General features: G+C 41.5%; 1 protein-coding gene across 1 annotated transcript in view; it reads left to right on the plus strand.

Moving 5' to 3' along the window:
- Nucleotides 1-24,626, plus strand: part of PLCB4 (phospholipase C beta 4) — a 386,685-nt gene that overhangs the window by 345,311 nt on the left and 16,748 nt on the right. The window contains exons 27-32 of the mRNA XM_081832290.1: nt 5,288-5,376; nt 6,220-6,370; nt 10,893-10,942; nt 11,296-11,361; nt 22,428-22,543; nt 23,835-23,910. Of these exons, the coding sequence (XP_081688416.1) occupies nt 5,288-5,376; nt 6,220-6,370; nt 10,893-10,942; nt 11,296-11,361; nt 22,428-22,543; nt 23,835-23,910 (548 nt within the window). The remainder of the gene's footprint in view (nt 1-5,287; nt 5,377-6,219; nt 6,371-10,892; nt 10,943-11,295; nt 11,362-22,427; nt 22,544-23,834; nt 23,911-24,626) is intronic.

Consider the following 24,626-nt stretch of genomic DNA (forward strand, 5'->3'; position numbering starts at 1 on the left):
ATAAAAGGGAGGATCCCCATGCAATGTCATATTGGCACCAAAGAAAGATAACAGGGTTACTTAAATATGCAAATCTTTGGCCAAGAATATGCCAGATTTATTTTTTCCCCCCTGGGCTGAGGCAAAGAAAAATAACATTTTCTAATAGAGGTATACAAGCACATAGAGGTATGAGAGATTGGAGGGACAGCTTCTCATTCTCTTGTTACACATTATTTTAAATGTTATTAAAAATCGGTTTCCTTTTTTGCTATGCAGCATATTTATATAACTGTATCAGATGTGCATGCATAATGTATGTGTATAAAGCATTCTTTAAAAGTCAGGTGTCTATGGCTCTGGTCAGAGGAGAAACCAAGTTCCAACAGAAAAATTACCTAAAAGAGGCCAAGAGAGGCCTTGACTCTGTCATCCTGAGCCCTTTTGCTGAAAAATTTTGGTGGAGCTATCCCAGTTGCTGCCCTCTGCGTTGATCTATTACTCTAGCTGCAGAACGAGCACCTGCCACCACATGGCAAAATCCTGTGTCCTAGAAATATCTGATTTATTATTCAAAAATGCCAGGAATGAAGTCCCTGTTTCAAGTAACCGGCTAACCTAAGCCTTGTTCCAGGCACTTCGTCATCTCCTTTTTGTCCCATGTGACTCAGTTTGAATAAGCCTTACTTATACTTTGTGTATTTTTGTTGCCATTTGATCAAAAACACTATTATATTGAGTTATATACTAGAAAAATTTTAAAGGCATATATAACTATGGAAAAAGCATCTCATTTAAACTCAAGTAACAAGGCAAGATTTCGGGATCTGGGAACGTAATTCTCCAACAACTTCTAGAATTGTTAATATTGGTAATTGAAGATGGATTTACTAGACAGGCGCTTTAACCAACTAAGCCACGGCGTCGCCTGCTTAAGATGGATTTAATTAATGATATTTATCCAACTAATGGATAAATCTGCAGCATCTTATTTTGATGTATAAGTTAGGCTCTATCTACATAATCCTACAGCAAATGGCTGATAAGAACATCTTAGCCAGTTTGTCCATGTAATACAAAACAATATATGACCTAGTTTGCATATTGTTTCATGACTATATGTTATAAAATATAGTGCCTATGTTCTCAGTCAGAATTGCACAGAATCAACCCTCAAGGCTGGGGCCAAGACACTGCTGCAGGAAACAGGAAGAATACTCTGGGATTCGAGGTATTCTTTGATCAAACCATGATGGGTCCTTGAGAGGTCTCCAGGGACTGACGAATGCTCCTTGTTAACAATGAGAAAGCCTACTTTATTTGGAAGATACACCCAAGAATAGAAGATCCCTTTGCTGCCATAATATCAAGCTGACAGATGATCGTTTCTACTCAGGGAAATTCGTGTATGTTGTCTACCCTGGATTCATTTGCCTCTGCCATTTGTAATTCCTACATATAAATTCCCAACTGACCAATGTTGACCCATAGGTAGGGACATCTCTCCACTGCTCCTTCAGCAGGAAGAAGTTACTGGAGATGAGACCTCCACCCAAATGACAAAGATTTGTCATTGTCAGTCTGTCAGGAGGGAATATAGAGGCCCTTTTAGGCTTTTAGGCAACAGGCTTGAGCAATAGAGTCTTGAGCAAGGCAAAAGGGCCCAGAGCTGATGCAAACAGGCTCATTAAGCAACCTACCTCAAAAGAGCCATAGGCCCTAACTAACCAATGGGCTACTCACAACCAGGCACAGTTACCAAAGAGGGGGAAATTCCATATGTTCCCATACCTCTTCACTCTGCCCTATAACTGTGACCCCTCACCACCGCCTCGTGGCAGACCGTCTCTCCTTTGCTGTCTGCAGCAGCCTTGCAGTGTAGTCAATAAAATTCTATCTCCTTTAAAAGAAAACAAAAACTTTTTCTTGGTTACCATTGCTAATCAAATTTGCCACAACAGAAATTGATTGAGACAACAGAAATTCATTCTCTGACAGTTCCGGAGCCTAGAAGTTTGAAATCCTAGAGTTGGCGGCTCTTGGAGAAATCCTTCCTTGCCTCTTCCTAGCTCCTGGGTGGTTCCTGGCAGTCCTCAGCATTCCTTGGCTTTTAGCTACATTATTCCATTCTCTGTCTTTGTCATCTCCTAGCCTTTTTCTCTTTGTCTCTGTGTGTCCTCTCCTCATCTTATAAGGGCACCAATCATTGGATTTAGAGCCCACCCTAATCCAGTGTGATCTCAGTCTTTAATTACATATGCAAAGACCCTATTCGTAAATAAACTCACGTCTGGAGGTCCCCAGTAGTCGTGAATTTTGAAGGGCATTATTCAGCTTAATATACCCTCTTAATTCTGCTATATTTTCTTTGTACTCATTCCTCCCATTAATTTTTCTTAAATAACTATTTTAAAAGCTTATTAGGAACAAATTTTGTTAGTAATGCTCATCAGGTATATAAGTTGCTATCTTATGGATCTGAATTACAAATTCACTGGTAAAAGGAAATGAACTCTTTCTGTATTAACATATTTCTTGCAAAGTCATCTTTCATTAAAAAAAAAATTGAAAGGCCATCTAAATATCTAGCAGTAGAGAATAGTTCGGTACATAAACTCAATGGAACATTATTCATTCAATAAAAGTAAGTTTTAAAACTGTACAGGTATAACCTAAAAATAAATGAAAAAGAGATTATGTAATTTTAAATAAACCATATAAAATATGTATTCATGTGGAAAAAATGACACAAGCATATACAAAAATGAAAATAGCTTGGTTCGTTTGGAAGGATTATGGGTCATTTCACACTTTAAGGTTTTGCTTTATTGGTTTTGTAATCAGCTGGAAGTGATGTAAGTGTTATCTGTGATTCCTACTGAAAGGACTAACAGTAACCACTGAAAAATGCCATATACAGTCCAGGCCCTCGACCTGATTGTATATCACTAAAGAAATAAGCAAGTACTTGTTTCCTAACAAGCCAGCCATGTGGATCCTCCACTGAGATATGCCAGTGGGAACTCAAGCAAAGTGTATCCAGTGTAGGAGTGTGCAGGGAGGCTGACGCCAGGTAGGTCTTCTCCACAGAGGGTGGGGGGTTCAGTGGGCACAGTGTGAGTTTGTGGACAAGTGTAAGGAGGTGGCATCTGGGAGTCAGACACAGATGGATTAAAAGTCCTGAGCCGATCAATGAGTTTAGCACCAGGACAAGTGGGGCAATCAGGCTTTATCTTGCATGGGACCCATAGGAAATCACAGTAACTCCTCTGGAGTCTTTATACAAAAGGGAAAGTCGAGCCTACATGACACAACAAGGAAGCATTGATATTCAGAATGTGGGACATTTTATGGGATACCTGATCTGTCTCCTCAACAAATCTATGCATTATGAAAAATAAATAGTAGCAGGGACTAGTCTAGATTAAAGTAAGTTTAAGAGACTTAGTTATCAGAGACATAGTATGGGCTTTATATCTTGATTCAAACAAATAAATTGTCAATAGGGAAAATAATAAGATGGGCCATTTATTATATTCATGGTAAGGAATTACTGCCAACTTTGTTGGATACAGTGCTGGTATGGTTGGTTCTGAAAGAAAATGCAGTTTTTTAGAGATGCATAGAAAAGTAATTAGGAATGAAATGTTATAATGTCTGGAATTTGCCCCAAATATGTCAGCAGAGAGAAGAGAGGGAAAAAAAGGGAAGGATGGCAGTAAAGGAGATGTAGTGGACTGTTTATAACTGTTAGGGCTTCAGCAATATATGGGGGGTTATTTTACCTTTCTGTCTACATCTGTGTATGCCTGAAAATGTTCATAATTTGGACTTAAATTAGGTAAATATATTCTTAGAACTTTAACTTCCAAAAAATGATTATCTGTCATTTCTCCTAAGCAAGATTTAAGAGCTAATTTGGTTACTTTCCCCACTACGAGACAAAGAGTTCTTAGGGACCTAAGTGATAACTAGATTCAAACCTTCTCATATACCCCTGGTAAGAGAAAATAAATTGATGCAACTTCTTTGGAGGGCAACTTGGCAATGCTGCTACCAAAAGGACAAATACCCTTACACATCATTCTAACTTCTAGGCATTTATGCTGTGGACACAGCAAATGTCTGCTCTGAGATTTGAACATTCCAGGATCTTCACTGCAATACTCTTTATAATAGCAAAGAACTGGAAGTAATCTAAAAGTCTTATCAATAAGGAACACTGTTAAAGAAATTATAGCCATTCTGAAAATGAAATATTTAAGCAGCCCTTAAAAGTAACATAGTAGATCTACATTACTGATAAAGAAGTGTCTCCAAGATATGTGAAGTTTAAAATAAAAAATAGGTGCATAAAACTGTGAACCCATTTGGAATTGTTTTGTTTCGTTTTGTTTTTAAATAAGGATACAAGAAATGGATAACAGTATATACGAGGGGTCAGATTGGCAGGAGAGGAGATTTTTACATCTTATATGAATGTTTATCATATACATGTATTTTGTATTATAAGAAAAAGATTCAACTGAGAATAATTAAAGACTAGGGTGATTTTACTGGAGGAAATTGATATACATAGAGTTTTTGAAAATTATAAATGATGTACTGTTTTAAGGTAATGAGAATAAATATTACTTCTGTAGAATTGGTAAATAATGCAAAATTACATGAGATTCTCCTGGAAAGTACTTGGAACTCTTCAAATGACATTATATAAAACATGAAAATTTTACCATTTTTAAATGCAAGGTGTAGCTGAGAGGATGCTGGAGAAATACTTCATTTTAACTACCATGGAACCAAAATTGGCTTTAAATATGTATTGGCCTTCTTACCTAAAAATAAGACTTAGATACCGGTGGTGTCTACTATGTTCCAAGTACTTTTTACATTTATCATCTCATTGAATACTCATCGTATCCCTTTGGAGTGGGTGGTATCAGCCCTAATTTTCAGATGAAGAAACTCAGCTGGGGACATGAATCAACCTGCTCAAAGTCACATAAGTAGTCAAGAACCCAAGGCAATTCACTTGGCTCACCCTGCCACCCTGTCATCTTTATTTGGGCAAACACCAAAGAGAAAATAGGAGAAAGTCATCTGGCCTTTGATCCTTGCCCTTACTTATTTCTTGTTTTCTGTAACTGGCTGTGCTTTCCTAACTTTGTCTTGTGTTCTAAGAGAAGGAAATTCACAGAAGATATAATAGGGGTCCAGGATTATGAATTGTTCACTAGCTGAATTTTCCTGGGTGTGTACGGTAAAACAGAGAATCAACAGCCGCCTGACTTTTTGGGTTATTTTTCAGATATTGTGGATGCTTTATCAGATCCAAAGAAATTTCTTTCCATTACGGAAAAGAGAGCTGACCAAATGAGAGCTATGGGCATTGAAACTGTAAGTAGCAATGGTTGACTAAGGACAGCCAAGTTGAGGAAGTTCTGTGGTCAGTGATTATAAGAGCAAGACAGAGTAATAAGTTCATATAGCAAACTTGAAGAGCGTTTTTGAAATTGAATTTATCAATTCAACAAAATAGTTTCAAGGGTCTGTAAAAGTGTAGCATATTTAATAAAATGGAAAACATTTAATAAATGAAATGGAAATCCATAATGCTTTTAGGAATGTTTCAGATACAGGATGCTTCCGTGATACACTAGAATACCAGCTAATCCAAGTCAGTGAATTAGTGAAATTGACATTTATGTGTCTTTGTTGCTTACCAGTCTTGCATCCAGCCTTCCTCCATTTCTGTGCACACTCGCCTTCTTTGTTCCTTTGGGTTTTTTTTTTTTTTAAGATTTTATTTATTTATTTGACAGAGAGAGACACAGCGAGAGAGGGAATACAAGCAGGGGGGAGTGGGAGAGGGAGAAGCAGGCTTCCTGCCGAGCAGGGAGCCCGATGCGGGGTTCGATCCCAGGACCTGGAATCATGCCCTGAGCTGAAGGCAGACGCTTAACGACTAAGCCACCCAGGCGCCCCTGTTCCTTTGTTTTTAAAGCTCCCTTTACCATACCCTGTTTGTAAAAGAGTGGCATCTTTTTTCCTCGGCTTCATCCTTTGCCTCAAGCCTGAGAAAAGCATGTAATCTTTTCTCCTGCTGGGCAATGATCCGTTAAGAGAGTTGTAGGGGAGATGCTGAGTGGTTCAAACTGGATTCAGTAAAATAGAGAAAGTGCCAGACAGTTGAATGCGAGATGGCATTCATGTAGGGTAATATAAACATTTCTGCTCCAGAGCGACATAGCAGATGTGCCCAGTGATACTTCTAAGAATGACAAGAAAGGAAAAGCCAACACTGCCAAAGCAAACGTGACCCCACAGAGCAGCTCCGAGCTCAGACCAACCACCACGGCGGCCCTGGGGTCTGGCGTGGAAGCCAAGAAAGGTAAAGGGGAGGGGTTTGGGCTCCTTATCTGTTCGGGCAATTTTAGACTCTTCGAAGAGTCTTTTCTGAGGGTATTTAGAATTGCTAATTTTGCCAATTTTCATTGCCCCGTAAAACTCAAGAGCAGCATGTTTTCTTGTAGATTGGACAAACTGGTTAATTTCCCAGAGTATTTAACAGGGAGTCAACATTTGTCTCATCTGCTAGATCCCCTGCAACTTAGGGCCCTGGGTACAATATCCATAGTTTTAGAAAATGTTTAAATTCAGGCTCCCTAATGAAAAGAACTTCCATGCAGTGAACTTCACTAAGTCATCCCCACACTCTCCTGGATACCCCCACGGGCACTCATCTGGACAGGAAGTGGGCTCATGAACCAACAGAATCATCACTGTTCATATATTTCTAGATTCCCTTCTTGACAGATTGCCCCCATGAGTAGATATTTAGCATCCATGATTATTTGTAAAATTATCAGATGGACATTTGAAGGCCGATTCTGTATGGTTTCCTGTAAATGAAACAAGATATTCTAAGAGGTGTCACCACAAAGAATGATGTATCCCATGTGCTAACATTCAGCTGGTATGTGGGGCCACAACCAACTTGCTCATTTAAAATTGACTTCCGAGCTTACTGGCCAGGCATTCATTCTGATTGGATGGTGCCCATCCCACACTGGGAATTAAACATTTTGAGTATCCTCCTCGATCATGAATCATTTACCAGACTCACTCTTCTTACTTTGATAAGAATTTCTTTTTTCTAATGGTTTTCTACTTAGTGGGTATATTTCCTATTTATATGTGAATGCAGTGCCCTTGATGTTAGCGAATCATGTTGTTTGTAACTTACACGCACACAGTGCTGCAGCTGAAGGTAAGAAATGACAGGCTTTTCCAAACCAAGGCAGCATAGTAATTTAGCAGGATACTAAGTGTGCATGGAGCTTTGTGAAACAAATTAGTAAATGAGACTGCACAGAAGTAGCCCAAATTGTAGTTTGCCTGCAGCTGTTTTTCTGTTCCTCCCTGGAGACATGAGCAAGCTCATGATACAGGCTTTGGGCATTCCATTCCAGCACTGGTCATTAGTCGCTTTAGCCATTCAAACAGAGATAGACAGTGGAAAATGGGAGAGTTTTTGTGTAAAGTTCTTGTTTTGTTTAAAGTGTCACGCCCACTAGTACATAAAGACATTAGTAATTACAGTGACTTAAGTGGCCTGAAAAATGGCAGTGTGACCAGCTTACAGAAGACAGAAGTGATCCTAGTTCTAGAAGGGAACGTGTTTGTGTTTAGAACGGTCTCGCCCCTGGTTCCAAATAAAATTGCATTGGGGGGAGCCAAGAGGCTCTCGTTTCTGGTCCAGTCTCCTCAACAGACACCCTAAGAGAGAGGGTCTACACACTGTTTCCTTTTGGCCTTTTATTCAGGAAAATTGGAAGCCTACTCTAAGTGACAGTACCAAGTTCTATGAGAAATGCCTTTACACCTTCAGGGACCTCATGTGGCTAGAAGGGTAATGTAGGACAGGCTCCCACACGACAGCCCGGCTGGCAGTGGTCAATAAGGGCTAACCCCTAAGGAACAGGAGGGGAGAGGGCATCGCTTCCAGCAAGTGTCCCAGAGAAGACTTCTGGATGAGATCCCAATTGGGATCTGGGCCTTGAAACATAGGTCTGACTTGAATAGGAAGGAATGAAATGGATTCTTCTCATGGATACTGAATCACCCTGTTGGATGCTTGGGAATGCCTCCATGGGAAAACCATGAGCCAGATGCTGAAGTTCATGGAGCAGATGAATGTACAATTTAGAAGGACACTTGTGGAGGTAACCAGGCTCAGCAGAACCTGGTCTAAGTGAGGGGCCTATTCTTTTGCATGGTAGCTTTTAGGAGAATAGTAGAGAAGTGCAAGAAGGAAGTTTATAGGTGTTCTTCCCACTCCTGTCTATGAACAGGGGAGTCAGGGGTCAAGGGAGTCAGGAAATTACTCCAGTGGCCTTTATGGGAAGAGGTGTCATTTGAGAAAGCAAGCTTCTTTCTAGAGAACGGTCTTAATTTGGGTCATCCCAAAGCAGACCCTGAGACTAGGTTTCAAATGCAAGTAGTTTATTGGGGGGGGGGTACAACGGACACAAGTAGGGGCTTGGGGAAGGGACACAAAGAAGAGAAGGTAGCCAGTAATCAGAGTGTTTCCAAGTTCCAGTGAGGCACCTGGAGCTCAGTGCTCCTGGGAACACCCTGAGGGCTGGTGTTGGACACACATCTCAGAGGCAGAGGAACTTATACTTCAACTACAGTCAGTCTTTTGTTGAGAGCCCCTGGAGGAGAGATAAATTCCCCCCCAATGATTCTAAATGGACAGAAGGGTGGTAAAGCACGTTTTGGAGGGAGAGTCCTCAGGTAAGGAAATGCAGGTGCTGGCCATTGGAAGTCAGTAGAGTGGGCTGATGTAGAGAAAGCAAGGTGAATGGGTAGAGCCGGGCAGTACTTGCTGCCCACATCTGTGGAGGTAAGAAAGTTCTAACTGGTTTCTCTCAGACATGCAACCCAACACCAGTATCTGCACCAATGCTGCTTGATTTTCTTTTTAAGAATAAGGAATTAAGAAAACGAAACTCTGAGTTGGCCTCCGAATGATGGCTTGAGAGCAAACAAGTTCTTTTTGAGCTTTGTTGATAAGAACAAAAACTTTTACGTAGTGAAACTTCAATTAGCTACAATCTTTGGAGCCCAAAGTGCCGTGCGTAACCCTTCCCTTAACCAGGGAAGCTTGTAGAACTGCACTGGCCAGTGGAGTAGCCACATGTGGCTATGTAAATTTCAATGTTAAAATTAACTCTTGAACTCTTGAGTTGCACTCTCCACAGCTCAGTTGCCCAGAGCCATGCATAGCTAGCCGCTCTCCGTTGGACAGCTCCCACATAGAACATTACCACAGTTGCCAAAAGTTCTGTTAGACACCCTTCTGTAGGCCCACAGAGGGAACTGAGCACATACCAAGTCCTGTTCTGCAGAGTGTAGGTGTTCCCTAGCTACATCATTTATAGGAATGAAAATTTTTATAAGTTATTTCTGTCTTTCTCAAAAAATGTATAACCAAGTTCATGTGTTCATAGGTTCCTGTTAATCAAGATGTACTTTAACCAAGACCAAAAGAGAAGTCTCATTGGACTAGATTAAGTCTTAATATCTGCTAGCTCTCTGGGGGGATCTCACATGCACCACAGTCCTCTGTTCATTTTATAGATGAGGATTCACATCTCTGCCCTACAATGCCCCTCATTCTTGCAGTAAAGCAGGGAGCTGGCTTGTGATGTCAGACTTGAGAGAGAGAGAACAGCCCCAGGTTCTCTGGACACCCCTATCATAAATGGTATATAGATCACAGGGCTCATTTCTCTTAGCCCTCACTCCCTTTCCCACCTCCCCACCCTCACACTGGCTGTGCACATCCTCTTAAAATGAACAGAACTGAAAAACAAGAGCCTGGGACTAGAGGCCTGTCTTTCTTGAATATCTCACGCCTAGCTTTTGGGAGTCTAATGGAAATCAGTTATAGCACAGAGCACACATTCATCCTGTTTGTCTAAGATGAAAATCTGCAGTCAAACAGAAAATGTTTGGGGATTCTCCTGCAACTCTGGTTGCCATGACGACACCTGGCCTAGCATCACTCCAGTAGCAGGATAATTGAGTATGTGACTCCGGGTCCTCCTGACAGCATCCTGTTAACGGTTTGATTCCAGGATTTCCTGTATGTTGAAGGCATGGCTCTGCTCAATAGCCTATTGCTTAAAAATTACATTTGGTGAAAGCAGCTGAGAAAAAAAAAAAGTTTTATTCTTTGATGACAATGAAGAGGGAGGTAGTTGACTGGTATGCTATGCCCTGAAATACAAAGATAAAAGTAACGTTAACAGATGCTGTGGTGCCTGATCAGATCTCCTTTGTGGGGTTGGCACCCCCCTTTGGCTGATCGTAAATCACAACTGCCACTTTCTCAGAGGATTGCCCTCAGACTGTGGGAGTTCCCTTGCCTGGAAATGCCTAGAAGGTTTTGTACAACCTCTGAAGCCATCGGCTGACTATTCTGGGGTTACAAAAGCCCAGTCTCCTTACCTCAAGGTGGAGCAACTTTTGGATGGCCATTTATGCTAGTGAACTCCCTGCAGGGTCCGGGTGGATTTCAGCTAGAAATGCACCCTGCCTTCTTCCTCTGCCCTATTCTGCTTCTCTCACTCCCTAGAGGTTTCTCCTGAGAGCCTTCCCTCAGTAAGTCATGTGCGCACACAACTCCAGCTCAGGTTCTACTTGTAAGGAACTTGACTTGAGACAATAAGCCTGCCAAGTAAGTGTCTAGTTAATTGCTTTGTAATAAGAAATTAAGATGCTTATATCTAGAACATTACATGTAAAGCTGCTTCAAAGTCTTTAGATGAGATTTCAAAATGGTGAATTTTGTATTATCTGCTATTCTCTCTAATTTTTAATACAGTGATTTAATATTTTTTAAGGTATCGAACTTATCCCTCAAGTAAGGATAGAAGATTTAAAGCAGATGAAGGTAAAATTGCTCAATCTTTTTTTTTTTTTTAAAGATTTTATTTATTTATTTGAAAGAGAGACACACAGTGAAAGAGGGAACACAAGCAGGGGGAGAGGGAGAGGGAGAAGCAGGCTCCCTGCAGAGCAGGGAGCCTGATGTGGGGCTCGATCCCAGGACCCTGGGATCATGACCTGAGCCGAAGGCAGACGCTTAACCGACTGAGCCATCCAGGCGCCCCACATTGCTCAATCATTTTGCAAGCACTCTTATATGACACATATTGGTGACACCAATATATTTTTGTTTCTCACCAGATGTATTCATCGTGGCTACAAAACACTGATTTGGGACTCTCTATGTTTCTTCCACAGGCTTACCTGAAGCATTTAAAGAAACAACAGAAGGAACTAAATTCTTTAAAGAAGAAACATGCAAAGGTATGATGTGTTGAGTGTGCTTACATAGGTATGTGTGTATGATTTTGTTTGCTTGTTTGTTTTCTACTTTTAGCTCTCTAATGAAAAGCTGTTATTCTGTGTAATGGACCAGTGGATTCCTCACAGGCAAAAACATGGCTTAGAAACTGACACCAGCCAACTGGACAGTAGTACCTTCATTTTCACTGATTGGAAAATGACATTTAAAAACAGAATCCATTTGGGATTGGCTGTCACTGATTTGTAATCTGCATTTCTAACAGTTCTTTCAAAAGATAACAAAGCCTCGCCCATTTAAAAATAGTTTAATAATCGGACTTTATCTAAAAATAAATAGGCCATAGCCAGACTCTTGAAGACCAGCTCATAGTCTCAGTTAGCCTAGAGGCACCTCCATCCCCTGGGTTGCAAGTCCTTTACCACACACAGTGCACGGAGGGAGGTACTAGCCAGCTCTGAACTTCTTACCCATGGCTCCTGGAGAGAGGGTTCTTCTCACTTTCCCCATTATGTAAACTCTGCTCAGTGTCCTACTTCTGAAATAGAGTTGTTTTTCCTTTTCGCCCATAAGAAGAGGTTTTTTTTGACAGTGATCATGAGAAATTATAAGAGCTGGTTGGCCTCAGGAGTTCTAGTGTGGGTTGGAAACTTCACCACACTCAGGCATCATCCTGCTCCGCATCACTCCTCATAGGGAAAGGAGGAGAACATAATACCTCTTTCCTTCCCAAGATGGATCACAACAATCCCTGGGGCTGGAAGGGTAACGTGTGGGTTCATCCATTTAGGGCAACAGGAGCAAGAGAAAATTTCTTAAAGGACTTCAGAGTTCTTTTAAACTAATCTTGCATTCCTCTTCTTTGTACTCTGACTCAATCCTCAAACTAAAGCATGCCCTGCAGAGCCAGACTTGAGTGATGTATCTCTGAATCACTCCAGATATTAAACTGCAGGGCTCATGGCCCCAATTTAACAATTTGTGCTCCTTTGAGAAACTCAGCCTAATCTTGGCCTAGTAATATTCCCTGTATTATTGAACTGATAGCTTGGTGGATTTGCTGATCTAGAGGTAACTCCACAGACTCTTTGCTCCTAAATTTCATGAATAAGTCCATTTAATGGAATTCCTTTTTATTGCCCATAGGGGACTCTTGCCACAGACTTTTAGAAGTGTGGGACTGTTGGAGAGAGAGCTGCTTAACATAGTGCTTTCAATTTTGTTGGTCAATGGCAGCAAAACCCTAGAATATGGAAAGGCAACAGAAAAGAGGGAGAAGAGGCAACTTAACTGACTTTGATTAGAGGGATGGACTTGGTACCCACATGGCAAGACAGCGTCCCCCAGATCTTCCTTCCATTGAACTTTGATCTCTGTCATTGAGGCAGGCATCTCCATGGCCTGTGGGCTCCATGGAAACTTCCAACTTTTTTTTTTTTTAAGATTTTATTTATTTATTTGACAGAGAGAGACACAGTGAAAGAGGGAACACAAGCAGAGGGAGTGGGAGAGGGAGAAGCAGGCTCCCCGCAGAGCAGGGAGCCCGATGTGGGGCTCGATCCCAGGACCCTGGGACCATGACCTGAGCCTAAGGCAGACGCTTAACGACTGAGCCACTCAGGCGCCCCGGAAACTTCCAACTTTTGACCTTACCCTCATTAAGTATTTCCTTGAGGCACAACCAGGAAACATATACTGTGACCAACAATAAAAATAACAATGATAGCGGCTAGAATTTTTACCCACTCAATATTTTCCAGATGCTGTGCTCAGCACTACACATTTGTCTCATTTAATGCTCTCCACCCTAGAAAGCAAACTCTATTTAAGTCTCCATTTTGCATGTGAAATGAAGAAATTGATGATTAGGGAGGTTAAGTGGTTGAACTATTGTCTCCACACTGGAAAGCAGCAAAGCGAGAATTTGAACCCAAACCACCTGTGTCTAGCACCCATCCCCTTACTGCATTATTCTGTGAAGGACATCAGATGCTTTGGTAAGTAGACAAGTTCGCCTTGTTACATCAAATGCAGTGGTAGCCCATGGGATGTTACGAAAATCCCCATCGAGTTTGGATGGTATCCATACACTTGTTATCTGTACAGCTGCTAAGGAATGGTCCTCGATTCTTGAGAACTTGACCTACATACTACAGAGCAGAGTTATCTGTTGATTTCTTCATCTGAACCTTTGATTCCAAGCTGACTCAGATTGGCAAACAGGACCATCTGCTTTATCAGAGAAGTGGCAAACAAAGATGGTGTCTTCATCAGCTTGGGCCACTGTAACAAACTGGTATAGACCAGGAGGCTTAAATAACAAACATTTATTTCTTAGAATCTGGAGGCTGGATGTCCCAAGGTCAAGGTGCAGCAGGTTCCAGGCCTCATGAGAGCCCCCTTCCTGGATTTTGAAGAGCCTCCTTGCTATGTCCTCACATGGTGGAGAGAGCCATCATTTCTCTCATGTCCCTTCTTCTACGGGACTGATCCCATCCCTGAGGACACTACCCTCATGACCTAGTCACCCCCCAAAGGCCCCACCTCCAAATTTCATCTCATTGGGAATGAGGGCTTCAACATAGGAATTTGGAGGGGGAACAGAAACATTCAGTCCTTTAATAGGTGGAAAATTACTTTTCTGAACATAATTTAGAGCTGGCCTTGGTAGATCTTCCCCTGCACCTCAGACACCACTGCACTTCATTCAGCCGATCCCATTTCTTCGTGCATGTTTAATAACCAGTAGATCCCAGATGGCTGAGAGAATCCATGTTGCTTTCCTTTGTAGAAAACAAACGAGCTTCTTGGAGCCCCACATGACAGTAGAACTAATACCTAAAAGGAGATTTTAAATCTCCCTAAATCCAACTATCTGCATTTGTGTGGACTCTCAGAAGAGCTTTAGTGTGCCATTTTTGGAGGAAGTGTTCAAGATTCCTTAGGTCAAACAACCGAGAAAATTGCCCTTGTAAAATGTGCCGTGCTTGCCTGTTGTTTTTCAGGAGTATTTCTGAGCAGGGCAATGCATTTCATAGCTGCTTTTTCAGACCTTCATGCACTACAGAAGTTCCCATTACAACTGCGTGATTATGAGCTTACGAATGAATCCTTTCCTCTACATTAAATACACAGGGGACCCACTTTATTCAGATGGCTTTGGCAGTATAATTTATGAATTCGGAATTCTATAGTGTTTTTTGTGGGTTTTTTTTTCATGTTTTTTTTTTTTATTCAATTACTTAGCATCTAGTGTATTATTAGTTTCAGAGGTAGAGTTCAGTGATTCATCAGTTGCATACAACACCCGGTGCTCATTAGTCCAAGTGCCCTCCTTAATGCCCATCACCCAATTACTCCTTGCCCCCACTGACCTCCCATACAGCAACCCTCAGTTTGTTTCCTGTAGTTAAGAGTCTCTTAGGATTTGTCTCCCTCTCTGTTTTTGTCTTATTTTTCCCTCTCTTCCTCTATGATCCTGTTTTGTTTGTTAAATTCCACATGAGTGAAATCATGTAATTGTCTTTCTCTGATTGACTTCTTTTGCTCAGCATAATACCCTCTAGTTCCACCTACATCGTTGCAAATGTAAGATTTCATTTTTTTGATGGCTGAGTAATATTCCATTGTATATATAGACCACGTTATCTTTATCCATTCATTTCTCAATGGACATCTGAGCTCTTTCCATAGTTCAGCTATTGTGGATGTTGCCACTATAAACTTTGGGGTGCAGATGCCCCTTTGGATCACTATGTTTTTATCCTTTGGGTAAATACCTAGTATTGCAATTTCTGGCTCATAGGGTAGCTCTATAGTGTTTCTATCATAAAACTATTAATAAGGCTAACATTTATTTAGTGCCAATTTTGTGTTACACATTTTGGGGGGGTAGCAGAGGGAGAGAGAAAGAGAATCTTAAGTAGGCTCCATACCCAGTGCAGAGCCCAACTCAGGGCTCAATCCCATGACCCTGAGATCATGACCTGAGCCGAAATCAAGAGTCAGATGCTAGGGCACCTGGGTGGCTCAGTTGGTTAGGCAACTGCCTTCAGCTCAGGTCATGATCCTGGGGTCCTGGGATCGAGTCCCACATCGGGCTCCCGGGATCGAGTCCCACATCGGGCTCCCCCTGCTCAGTGGGAAGCCTGCTTCTCCCTCTGCCTGCCGCTCCCCCTGCTTGTGCTCTCTCTGTCAAATAAATAAAAATCTTAAAAAAAAAAGTCAGATACTTAACTGACTGAGCCACCCAGGCACCCTTTACAAGTGTTACACATTTTATGTACATTCTCAACTCCTCACAATATCCCTGAAACCTAAGTAACACTGTCCACATTCTAGAAATTAATAAAATGGAAAAGAGGTGAATCCCTTGCCTAGAGCCATATAATTAGCTAATGCTGGTAACGGGCCTCATTTGCTTACGTCTAACAAACACCTTTTACAACTCACCACATTATCACTGTTAATTAAAAATGCATTTCATCTATTTCGGGCGCCTGGGTGGCTCAGTTGGTTAAGCGGCTGCCTTCGGCTCAGGTCATGATCCTGGAGTCCCGGGATCGAGTCCCGCATCGGGCTCCCTGCTCGGCAGGGAGTCTGCTTCTCCCTCTGACCCTCCCCCCTCTCATGTGCTTTCTCTCATTCTCTCTCTCTCAAATAAATAAATAAATAAAATCTTAAAAAAAAAAAAAGAAAAATGCATTTCATCTATTTCAACTACCCAAGGGTTTCCCAAATAATTTCAAATAATCAGAGCTTCTGTCTATAAACTTTCTGTAATTTTTCAGTCTATAATATCTCCCTAATATTTTCCATGGTCTCATCTGAACTATCTTCTAAGATGAAGGATTTACATGAATATTTGCCAAATCCATAAATCCATACTGAGGTCTACTCTATGAACACACTTGTCTTTCAAAATGAAAAAGGGAAAACAAGTGAAGGAGCGTGGAAGGATGTGTATCTCTTAACATAGGACACTTAGTGCCTCATCGCCATTTGAACTTGTTTATCCTAACACTGATTTTTTTCTTTTAAATACTTTTAAAATGGTAAGACTAAATATATATTGAGGTTTACTTAAGCACTCGGGTATTCTTGTAACAATTATATAAAAGAGCCCTACCATTATATTAACTTGTATCAGTTAAGAGTTCTGGATAGAAGTTCCCCTATTTTTCTCAATAACAAACTACCCGCAAGTGTAGTGACTTCAGACAGCAGCCCATTTATTAACTGACGATTTTGGGGGTCACCAGTTTGGCCAGTGGTGGGCAGATGGGGGCGCTGGCTGATGTAGAAAAGCCTCTGCTGAGCCACTTCTCACTGCTTTATGTGGCCTCTCATCTTCAGGTGAGCTAGTTATTCACCTGGTAGGGTTTCAAGAGACCAAGCAGAAGCATGTTGAGGCCTCAGCTCAGAATGGTACCTAATCACTTCCGCCTCGTTTTCCTGGCGAAAGCAAACCATCAGGCTGATCCAGATTCAAGGTCTGAGGACTCTACTTCTTGACAAGAGGAGCCACAAATTCACATCACTAAGTAGGGGGGATGGAGAGAGTGGCTACAGAGAGAGAGAATTGTGGCCATTTTTGCAAAACATCTACCAACCATTTGTCAGGTGAGATAATTTACGCTTAAAAGAACACACCTTGACTAAATCACCTAGGTTTTAAATGGTGGGGTCAGGATGTGAATTAAATTCTGACTCCAGAACTCGATTTTTTTTTTTTTTTAAGTATAGTTGACATACAATGTTAAGTTAGTTCCTGGTGTGCAATGTAGGGATTTGACAAGTTTGTACACCGTGCTGTGCTCACCACAAGTGTGGCTGCATCTGTCACCACGTGATGCTGTTACAATACCATTGACTATATACCTTATGCTGTACTTTTTATTCCTGTGACCTGTTCATTCCACAACTGGAAGCCTGTATCTCCCAGTCCCCTTCTCTCATTTTGCCCACCTGCCAACTCCCTTCTCCTCTGGAACCATCAGTCTGTATTTATACGTCTGATCTGCTTTTTCTTTCTTCATTTGGCTTTGGTTTTTTTAGATCCCACATATGAGTGGAATCATTTGGTATTTGTCTTTCTCTGAGTTACTTAACTTACCATAATACTGTCCATGTTGTTGCAAATGGGATGCTCTCATCCTTTTTTATGGCTGCATAATATTCCATTTTATACATGTGTGTGATTGTGTGTACATATACACACACCGCTACTTCCTATCCATGTGTCTATCAGGGGACACCTGCACTGCTTCTACATCTTGGCTATTGTAACTACAAAGCTCCATATATCTTTTGGAATTAGTGTTTTCTTTGGGTAAATACCCAGTAGTGAAATTCACACTCCTAACCACTCTACCGCATTACCTCTGAGTTTTCCCACATTGATTTTTCTTTCTCATATCTTCTTGATGGTCTTAGTAAAAGGTTTTTAAAACCAGTCATAATTCTATTAGAACACAAATATCTTGGCTTCCTTTGGGACTTTTTCTTTTTTTTTTTTTTTAAGATTTTATTTATTTGAGAGACAGAATGAGAGAGAGAGCACATGAGAGGGGGGAGGGTCAGAGGGAGAAGCAGACTCCCTGCTGAGCAGGGAGCCCGATGTGGGACTCGATCCTGGGACTCCAGGATCATGACCTGAGCTGAAGGCAGCCGCTTAACCAACTGAGCCACCCAGGCACCCGCTTTGGGACTTTTTCAACATATGATCCTTGAACCAAGAGGTGGAGGCTTTGTAAAAAAATGCATATTCTTGCATCTGAGACTTAATTATAATCTCCAAGAAGAGGTCTAGGAAATAAATTTAAGTAAGTGCCTCTCCTGCACACATTACATTTTGAGAATTGTTTCTTTAGGAATATTACTTGGTACTCTATTATGTCCTTTGATCCCTTAGTGGAAGTCCCTGTAATTTCCTGCAAGCTGAGGATGAGGCCTCCTTACAAAAACAGATTTTGACCTGTTGTCAAGCAATAATCAGAATAAATACCCCCAGCCTTTCTGTGAAACAACACCTTACAACCCTAAGATGGGGCTAAGATTTGCCACCCTAAGGCCTTGGGTTATAAAGTAACCTACCGAGAAGGGAACCTGGCCCAGGCTGTATCCTCCTAACCACAGCATCCAAGCCATCCACCTTAGCAGTTGGCAGCTGAGAGCAGAGACTCCTACTCAGTTCATATTATGACTGTAGGGCACTCTCAGCTCTCACACATCAGCCTAGGTAAGTAATGCCACTGCTTAGACCTACAGGGAAGGAGAGAATCCAAGAGCTAAATCCCAGTGGCTTAAGACACAGATGTATTACGCCAAAGAAATCATCTTTCCAACCTTGGTTAGCTACAGGGTGAGGAGGAATTTTGGTGTACGAGGATCTGCCCTCTGCAAGAGGGACACAGAAATAGGTGTGTGAGCTGCTTTTAGGATACCAAGCAGAAAAGTCAGGGATAATGACCATGTCAGCCCCCAGTGAGATTGGGCTGTGAGTTAACATACCTGGAATTTGGCAGTTGGCAGTGGTCATTGGCCATTGCTTTTGACCCTGTGAGGGCAGCTGGCAATCAGACTCCTATGTGTCTCTCACTTTCTAGAACCACCTCTCTAATTTGAAATGGAAACTAGGGGGAATGGCTTTCAAGTGTCCATTAGATGAGAGAGAGCAAAAGCAGAACTAAGCAACAGTAATCTCCCCTAATGCATGACTCACTGGCGTCCAACACTGGAGTTTCTTTCAGTAAGAAATGGGCATACTTTTCAATTGTCTGATGTGGTCAAATCCCTAGAGCAAATAAAATCCAAAGTTGGGTAAGTATCCCCAATAACATGTTAGAAGAACAATTACAACTTAAATGCCTACAGGGACCAAATAAGTAAATGAAAGAAGTTGGTTAGAGAGAGCAGAAGAGCATTCATTCCCATACAAAAGGCAAATCAGACTTAGCTCCCCACCACTGGTGCCTTGAGAGTCCATGGGCCAGCTTCATTCTCGAAAGGGGATTCATAAAATCTGAAATCTTATATGAACTTCCAGATCTTTAAATATTGGTCCCTAGTTCAGTCTTCTCTCCAAACACCATGTAGAGGAGGGAGAAATCTTACATTTGTAGGCTGGATGCATCCCTGGGGCCACCGGTTTGCAGCATCACCATCAGATGAGTCCAGTGAAATGCCTGAGAAACCGACCAATATTTGGCATTTCAGTAAAGCTACTGATGGAAAATTTGTTCTTTGCTATGCAAATAATTTAGCTGATAACATCAAGACTGCTGTTAAACTCATCAATTGTAATTAATGGTAAGACCTCAGTGCCAGACCCATAACTCTGTTAGGAAGAGAGACGGCAGCCACCCACAGAGGCAGCTTACTGGTGACCTCAGAGTTGCATGCTGAGCAAACATGCCTTACTGCAATTTTTCAGCAATATCTGTGGTGCAGTCATTCACACCCACATCATTCACGCCCACGCTGCATCAGTCACAAGAATGAATTGCAGCAGAAGTCTGTCCCAAAAGAAGCTGAATTTACTCTTAACTCCAATAAGAAACCTATAAATTCTGCTAAAGACTGTATATGTATTCTCCCCAAAAATAACCCAACTAAGATTGCCTTTTCAGTCAACACATCTAATTTTGGTACTCTTGACCTGAATGAATGAAAAAAATGTATGCCTCTTTGGTAGTGTCTCATGATTTAATTAAGGACCAAAGAATAGAACCAGTGATAGGCTCTTTCTGAGTTAAAATGGACGGAGAGACCATTTCCTGGCTCCTCTGTTTTACACTCCAGGAATCTGAGGCTTCACCACCATCACATAATTAGGAGCCCGTTCCTTCGTGAACGGAGAAGTGGTGTCTGGAAACCAGATTATCCTAACACACTTCAGTGACCACTTCCTACCACACAGGAATCATTCTGAGCACGTAGAGAAACACAGAGATACTTTTTCAAGACCAACTTTGTTATTTGTATTAACAGTAATCATTTCGATTCAATGTGCTTCTAATTTTCCATATATTTTTTTAAAGATTTATTCATTTGAGAGAGAGAGAGCACAAGCAGGGAGAGGGGCAGAGGGAGAGGGAGAAGCATGCTCCCCACTGAGCAGGGAGCCTGATGCAGGGCTCGATCCCAGGACTCCGGGATCATGACCTGAGCTGAAGGCAGATGCTTAACCGACGGAGCCACCTAGGTACCCCCTAATTTTCCATATTATTCCTGCATACATTCGGTAACTTTGCAGCTCATAACCAACCCATGAATGAGGTTGGGCAAATGGATCTTGTTCAGTTTTTCTAAGAAAGAAGGTGAGGGCTGGAAAGATTTATATAAGTTTCACAAGGCCCCACTTGGCTAATTATTGACTGAGCTAAGACCAGAATCCAAGTGCTCCTGCTGTTTTCCCTTGCTATTTTTTCATTTGTACAACAAATATTTAATGAGCACCTGCTATGAACCAAGTTTTGCATCATGTACCTCTGAACAAAGACTTGCCCTGCCTTCATAGAGAATATCTTAACCTACTGGAATCCATCGTGAACGCCTTTTGTCACAAACAGCCTCATTCCTCATCTCTAATTGGGTTAATAAGATTCACCAGAATATTTCCTTAAGAAATAGTCGACGTACTTCCAAGCCTCAAATCCTTTCCTTTTCTTGTGCTGCACTAGGCTATTTAAAGAACAATCTTCTCCACCCTCCCTCCCAATACTTGCAAGAAACAGGAAAGCAGAAAGATCACACAGGAAAGATTATTCTAATCTGTTTGAATCTGCACTTGCATAGAGTCCCTTATTTATTTGCCCAGGAAAATTAACACTTGGGCTGGGCAGGCGTGATGCCTTTAAATCTTAAAAGGAAGACTATTAGTAGGACATTTTAGTAGGCTTGTTGTTGTCCACACAATACAAGAGTAGTTAAATCCATTCAAATAATGAGATGTTAATGTGTTGATTCCTGAGGCAGTTGATTCCTGAGGCAGTTGATTCAGTGTGGAGGGAAGGTTTATTTATTTAATCATTCTACTTGCTCTCCCTTATCCCAAGTCACTCTATGTTATCATGGATATTGAATAATATGAACATGTTACTATATTTTGAATAAGGTGTAGCAGGCATTTGAAATGATTATTTACTTTTAGTCCTAACAACCTTGTGAACTAGGTATCGCTCTCCCACTTACAAAGATGAACAGATCGAGAGGCTAGATGAGTTGCCCCAGGATTTAAGCCTAAAGAACCCATGCCCTTAACCCAATCTACCACATTGCAAAAGCCCCGGCTGAAATGTGTTTATAACACAAAGTGCACACATATTGGGAATGTGGCTAGATTTATGAGGCCTTCCAACCACAAATTAAGCAAGATACTGTTCATACGATTCCCTGACCCCAAATCCACAGCCAGATAGCATCACCTTGGACCACTCTGTTGTCCCCATTGTCAGTTCCTGTCCTGAGAATCTCCCCACCCAGCACCACCCTGCTCCATGACTTCTAAAGGTATGATGGGGATTTGAAGTCAGCTGACAGTGACAACCCCTGGCAATTCTCACTGTTTAGCACGTTCCAAAAACGTGCTGGGTGTTTAGAAACCATGTCACATGTGAATAGTTATACTTAGCATGTGAAAGAGGGAAACTGTGGTAGCTGAACTTGGGTATTTGAGAACCAGTGTGTGATAGGGGCTGTGGACTAATTAGGCGTCTCCAACAGAACAAAGACGAGTGGGTAGAAGTTCTGGGGAGAACATGTATGTGTCGAAGAGAGGACTTTGGGATGATTGGTGCTGCCCAGTAGTGGGCAGGGATGCCTTTTGAGGTGGGCATGTTCTTCAGGCTGAGGCTAGACACTCCCTTGTTGGGGATACCCCTGTACAAGAAACTCTTGTGTTGGGCGGGAGATTGGAAGTCCTTCCGCTTCTCAGAGTTGGTTACTCCTCAATTTCCAAACCTTGGTTCTGGGAAAGCTGTTGAGAATCGTGCCAGCCCAACATAGATAAAGTTTGTCAGCCACCCTGGAAGAGTCCAACTTGTGATGGCAGATTCTTCTCATTCAGGAGCATAGCACGATGCAGAAGTTGCACTGCACACAAGTTGACAAAATTGTGGCACAGTATGACAAAGAGAAGTCGACGCATGAGAAGATTCTAGAGAAGGCCATGAAGAAGAAGGGGTAATGGCTCTTTATTTCCTTCTGGAAGCTTTTTGCCTTTTTATATTTTGTCTTTCCCCACAGTTCAGTTAACTGCTTAGGTCAAGGCAGAACTTAGTCTTGACTGTGTTTTCATCCCATTAAAAATTTTTCCTGGAAAATGAGAGACTCATTCAACTGAAGGCAGGGATTGAAGTAGAAAATAGGAGCTTTATTCCAGTTGGACAGCCATTGGTTGATGACACCGTAACTATGTCCCTCATGTGTTTTCCACTTGGGTATCTTTAAGGTGAATGGCGGGGGGAGAAGGAAGGACAAGCTAAAGTTGGGAACTTTTGAAATTACAGAAATCCTTTTGCATAGCCAGAAAATAAGTTTGATGCACTTGTGGGGAAAAAAAATGCAATCTCGATTTTTAATATTAGAAGAATCTTTAGCTTATGCCAACAGATAAGACTGTTAAATAAACCCTATCAGTGCATTTAACATAAAAGATTTTTGTCTAGAATTAAGCCAGGGGGATGTTTCTGTGATGCCACAAGCTCTCCAAGTAACAGACTAAAGGGAGAGCATCCTTGGTGCCAGCCCTTGAGAAGTAATAGATTTGATGAGAGTCCTAGCATTTTTAGAATAATGCTTTTCTCAGAGACGTTCTCAATAAGATAATGAAGCATTCTCACTTAGGCCATAATACATCAGAGCGTATATGCTGAAGACAGAAGCTCGGGACCTGTTCTGGTTTCAGCAATGCTACAGATATTCCAAAAGGGAAAAATTATCACTGAAATAAGCAGTAATGGTTGCTGGGAAATTGCCTCGTATGTATTTCCTAGTCACAATGGAATAAGAAGCAAAAATTGCCCTATAATGCCAAGAAATGCTATTTTCTGCCTTGCTGGCATGTGTAAAAGACAAAAATCTGGCTTTATAACCAGAAAGAATTTAAAAATTCACTTCCAGGCTGAGGACCTCTTTTCTAGTTATTATCTCCAATAATATTTTATTGAATAAATGAAAAATTAGCCTCAAGAAAAGCAGGAACCAAAATGGAAACTCTGACAACAGACTCTTCACAATGAAATCATTGTTAGATGTGAAGTGTCTCTTTGTGTAGTGGTTGAATTGAGTAATCATGATGTGGATGTTTTGTAAGGTGTACATCTATTACTAGAAATACTGATGTTGCCCAATGAGCCATGGCGTCCCATGTTTGATGAACAAATTGTCTTCATTAGAAAGCTTTGGAGCAAGGGCCCATGGGAATGGGAAGATATCTAACATCTGGCACATGTTTATGATTTTCCATTTTCAGGGGAAGTAATTGTCTCGAAATGAAAAAAGAAACTGAAATTAAAATTCAGACACTGACATCAGATCACAAATCTAAGGTAAGAAAATGCCTATTTTTACAGCAGGAACTTGCAGAAGATACTTTGTAATTTTTTAGATGCCTTACCTAACATAAATCAGAAATAACAGGGGGCACCTGGGTGGCTCAGTCGTTAAGCGTCTGCCTTCAGCTCAGGTCATGATCCCAGGGTCCTGGGATCGAGTCCCACATCGGGCTCCCTGCTCAGCGGGGAGCCTGCTTCTCCCTCCTCTCCCACTCCCCCTGCTTGTGTTCCCTCTTTCGCTGTGTCTTTCTCTGTCAAATAAATAAATTAAATCTTTAAAAAAAAAAAAAGAAATAACAGTAACCTGGGGCTGGTCTGGGAAGTCAAGAGATATCGTCATTCCCATTTGTTCCAGACTCACTGGCTTTGGGAAGGGCCATTTCCTGGAACATCTTTTTCTTCATATGTAGAAATATGCATATAGTCTGTCTATGCTGCCTGCCTCCTGCCTCTGGGGCATCAAGTGAAACAAGACAAATACTATATAAAATACAGAACATGCTTCTCTAGAGAAGTAACATTAAACATAGAACAAAAAACCCACCCAACCTGAGGGTTGTTAGTAACTCTTTGATATTTATTCCATTCTAACTTTGCTGTTAGAATGGAATAAATAAAATCAAGAGCTGACATTCTAGGAGATGAGCCCAATTACTCATATTTCCCCCAAAACACAAGAAAATAGGAACTTGGGAGATTTATTAGTTTGC

This window comes from Leptonychotes weddellii, chromosome 10, assembly GCF_054177405.1.
Source record: "Leptonychotes weddellii isolate Sample4059 chromosome 10, ASM5417740v2, whole genome shotgun sequence".
Lineage (NCBI taxonomy): Eukaryota > Metazoa > Chordata > Mammalia > Carnivora > Phocidae > Leptonychotes > Leptonychotes weddellii.